The sequence below is a fragment of the Taurulus bubalis genome, assembly GCF_910589615.1.
Source record: "Taurulus bubalis genome assembly, chromosome: 9".
NCBI classification, from domain to species: Eukaryota; Metazoa; Chordata; class Actinopteri; order Perciformes; family Cottidae; genus Taurulus; species Taurulus bubalis.
Genome location: NC_136597.1, coordinates 26,547,365 through 26,551,756, shown reverse-complemented (window position 1 = coordinate 26,551,756; position 4,392 = coordinate 26,547,365). Strand labels below are relative to the sequence as shown.

At 42.5% G+C, this 4,392-nt stretch overlaps 1 protein-coding gene across 1 annotated transcript; it reads left to right on the top strand.

The window, feature by feature from the left end:
- Positions 1–727: 727 nt before the first annotated feature.
- Positions 728–4,071, top strand: LOC306741347 (alpha-1,3-mannosyl-glycoprotein 4-beta-N-acetylglucosaminyltransferase C-like; the record flags this gene model as incomplete). Its single annotated transcript, XM_079223626.1, has 3 exons — positions 728–856; positions 1,676–1,823; positions 2,915–4,071. The coding sequence occupies 3 exons, from the start codon at positions 728–730 to the stop codon at positions 4,069–4,071; spliced, it is 1,434 nt and encodes a 477-aa protein (XP_079079752.1).
- Positions 4,072–4,392: the final 321 nt, after the last annotated feature.

The window sequence follows — 4,392 nt, the reverse complement described above, 5'->3', positions numbered from 1 at the left end:
TATCAATCGATAGAATAATAATTAGAAGTTTTACACTCAAATATTTTCTTTTTTCTATGGCCTACAAATCTTATATAAAATCAATTTGTTTTTTATTTTTAAGAAAAAAAATGCTTGATAAATTAAAATATAATTGATATTAATTGATAGAATAATAATTATAAGTTTTACACCCTAATGGTTTCAATTTTCTGATTTTTTTCTTAAATAGAAATGTAGCTGAATTTAAAATCACATTTCTCTTGAGTGATGGACATCACAACAAGGAGGAGTAATCTCTCTGATAAGAACCGTCTCTTTTTGACCGTTGCAGCATAAGAATGTATTAAAAATGCTCAACAGCTACAAATACCAGGAGAGTTGGGAACAAATCCAGCGACCAAGTGGTGCATATTTTCATGGTTATCATTGAAGAAACATTTAATTGCATCAGTAATCCATTGTTTGCCTTATCAATATCCTTCATGTCCTGCAGGGCCTTTTAGTAATCAGTGGATTTGGTCCACCTCTTTCCCTGATGAGGAACAACACAAACACACATCATTAGAAGTCTGTTAGAATGATTATGATGCTCCTGGAAGATAATCACGTCGTACACGGCCACGCGGTCCTAAAATTAATTCCTCCACAATCTGTTGAGGCTTGACAGAAAAGGCGCTTTATTGGCGCCGGACGCTCAAGCGGTTTGTGTGTTGCTCCTCCTGCAGATCCCAGTGAGGTGAGCAGCATGCGGCTGCTGTGGAAATCCCTGGACAAGATGAGGTGTCTGAGGAAACGCTCCACCATCCCCTTCCTCGGCTTCCTCATCACCTTCCTCCTCTTCCTCAACCTCTACATTGAAGATGGCTACGTGCTGGTTAGTGCATGTTTCTCCACTTTGTGTTTGTGTCAGGGTTCTTACGGTCATGGAAAACCTGGAAAAGTCATGGTATTTTAAAACGGTTATTTCCAGGCCTGGAAAAGTCCTTGAAAAAAATAAAATCCCCAAAGTTTAGTAAAAGTCATGTAAATGTGTTATATTCATATGTTCATGACGTTCATTTACGCTGAGTTTTAAATAATGAATATGCTTTTTAAAGAAAGACGCTCAAAATATAAGCAGGCATACATACAGGCATCTATATAAATGTTTATTCTTTTAATCAAACTATTGTCTCATGCATTTGTTTTTTCTCACCGAGATTTTACAAAATGTTTAGTCATGGAAATTTGGTTTAAAGTCATGGAAAAGTCATGGAAAACCATTGGTCAACATGTGTATGAACCCTGTTGTTTTCCCTTTTAATGTCTCAACAACACATTTAAACAAATATGTGTTCTTGCACTTTTCTTGTTCTTGTCCCTTTTTTTTATAATTGCTTGTTTTAAAAAGGAAACGTGTTTGCATTTTTTATAACATGGACCCAAGTTGAAATCATGGTTTGTTTCTTATCCACTAGGCCATCAACACCCCGGTGATCTCAGTACATCATCTGTGTTTGTTATTTAAATTATTAAGAGATAGTCTGGTGCTTTTCTCAGGTCCATTTTGTGAGCTTTGCAAACAGCCTGTCAGGCTTTTTGGACTCCTTTTGTCTCCAAACACTACGTCAAAACACATATTGTCTCAAGTTTCTACAGGATGTTAGAGACAAGTAAAACAAGCTCCTGTTGTGTTGTTCCTGTTGTGTTGCAGGAAGGAGGCAAACGGCAGCTCAGGGAAACGTCGGTCCATCCTTCGAGCGCAGAGCGATACGTTCACACATTCAGAGACCTGAGTAATTCCTCTGCAACCATTAATGTCACGTATCGTTATCTCGCTGGCACCCCGCTGAACCGCAAGAGTAAGTTTAATGTTTGTTTAAAGATAAATTTGCATCCACTGTTTTCATGAGCATGGGGGAGTCACAGGAAGTCCCACAGCGGCTGTGAGCGCGAGCGGGGAAGAGGAGCTCAAACTTAGAAATCTGCGACGTGGGGGTTTAAAGCGCGGCAATAAAATGCAACTGCTCCATCGAGACCTTTTTGCCTCAAAATTAAGAAGCACTCCTCCTCTCAGGAACGCCTCGGTTTAGTCGCCAAGCATGATATTGTACTTCAAATGAGCAAAAAACCCTAATTTAAAGGTCTTAGCCATTAAATGTTTTCCAGGACTAAATATATGTATTAATCACTGGTTCTAAATCTGTAAAGCATTTTGCATTTTATTCCCGATTGAAACATTTATCAAACAATGCAATACTAGCTTTCTGACAGCGGTACAACTATAAATGTCATTCTTCCGAATTTGCAAAAAAAGTTGCAAAAGGGTTTCCATAAGAATTGACCTGGACTGGTTGAACATTTTGCAAACTGTGGTTTCCCATGTAGACACGAGCGTATAATCAGTATAACGAGCAAACAAAGTCCACCTAGGGCGGGCGGGAGGGGCAGAAAAGGGGTAAAAACAAGACTTTCCCCCAGGAGATTGCTGCTTGTTTACTTAAGCTTAGCAACATTAAGTAATGTAAAGTAAGAAAGTTCGCTAAGGGCGGTTGTTACATCATCATTTTAACTCAAAACATGATCTTTATCTAACCTCAACCAAGTAATTTTGTTCCTAAACACTTCACGACATTAACCACACGTAACGTTTGATTTAAGACTGATATGAAACTTATTTTTGGTTTAGAATCGTTGACATGTAGCGTCTCCCGTGGTTTGCAGACACTTAGAAAGCAAGGAACTGCATATTTTCTGTCAAACTACCATTCCCAAAGTCCCATTTGCACCTAAATTACAGCTAAAGTGTATTGTCTTCGGGTCACTCTTGAGTTGCACATGATTCCTCTTCTCCGGCTGGCATTGTATGACCATACAATATAGCTCAAATTGGCCATTTGAAAGCATTTCTGTTTGCATCTTGATATCATGACACGCTCGTTTCTGTCCACAGAGTATCTCACCATCGGTTTGTCGTCTGTCAAAAGAAAAAGAGGGAACTACCTTCTGGAGACGATCAAGTCCATCTTCGACCAGTCCAGTTACGAGGAGCTCAAAGAGATCGTGGTCGTGGTCCATCTGGCGGACTTTGACCTGGTCTGGTGCGAGAACCTGGTGCAGGAAATCACCAGGAAGTTCGCCCACCACATCATCGCCGGCCGCCTCCTGGTGATCCAGGCCCCGGAGGAGTACTACCCGTCTCTGGACGGGCTGAAGAGGAACTACAACGACCCAGAGGACCGGGTCCGTTTCCGCTCCAAGCAGAACGTGGACTACGCCTTCCTCCTCAACTTCTGCACCAACCTCTCTCACTTCTACGTGATGCTGGAGGACGACGTGCGCTGCTCCAGGAACTTCCTGACGGCCCTGAAGAAGGTGATCGCCTCCAGGGAGGGCTCCTACTGGGTGATGCTGGAGTTCTCCAAGCTGGGCTACATCGGGAAGCTGTACCACTCCAGGGACCTGCCGCGTCTGGCTCACTTCCTGCTCATGTTCTACCAGGAGATGCCCTGCGACTGGCTCCTCATCCACTTCCGGGGTCTGCTGGCCCAGAAGGACGTGATCCGCTTCAAGCCCTCGCTGTTCCAGCACATGGGCTACTACTCCTCCTACAAAGGGGCCGAGAACAAGCTGAAGGACGACGACTTCGAGGAAGACTCCGTCGACATTCCCGACAACCCTCCCGCCAGCATGTACACCAACATCAACGTCTTTGAAAGCTACGACGCCACCAAGGCCTACAGCTCCGTGGACGAGTATTTCTGGGGAAAGCCTCCTTCCACGGGAGACTTCTTCATCATAGTATTCAACAAATCTACCAAAATTAGTAAAATTAAGATCGCGACCGGTTCTGACGACCGACAGAATGACGTTCTTCACCACGGAGCTCTGGAGGTCGGAGAGAAACTGGTTGGGACTAAAAAAGGGAAACAGTGTTCCTCTTATATCACATTGGGAGAGTTTAAAAACGGGAACATTGAGGTGCAAGATGTAGACCACAAAATCGCCTTTGACATTGAGTGCGTCCGCATTGTGGTGACAGCCAGTCAGAAAGAGTGGCTCATCATCAGAAGTATAAGCTTATGGACTACACAACCCCCCAGCCAATAAGGACTGGACACAGAGACTCTTAGTGTGTCTTAGAGGCAAAAGGTTTGTATTAGTATTATTTAATAACGTATGTATTTCCAGGTTTATTTATTCATTTTATATGTATTTATTGATACTCATTTTTGATTGCCAAATCAATCTATAGTTTTTATACCTGCAAGTTGTAACCTTAGTGGAGCATCTTCCCAGTCAGTCATTCTTCAGGACTGTTCAGCTGACCTCAAAGTATTCATGAACGGATGTTTTTCTCAAATGTTCCATGAGCTTTTATTTATTCCCGATCTCGATAGCTGTCCTTAACAAAGGGCTGGGCGATACCTC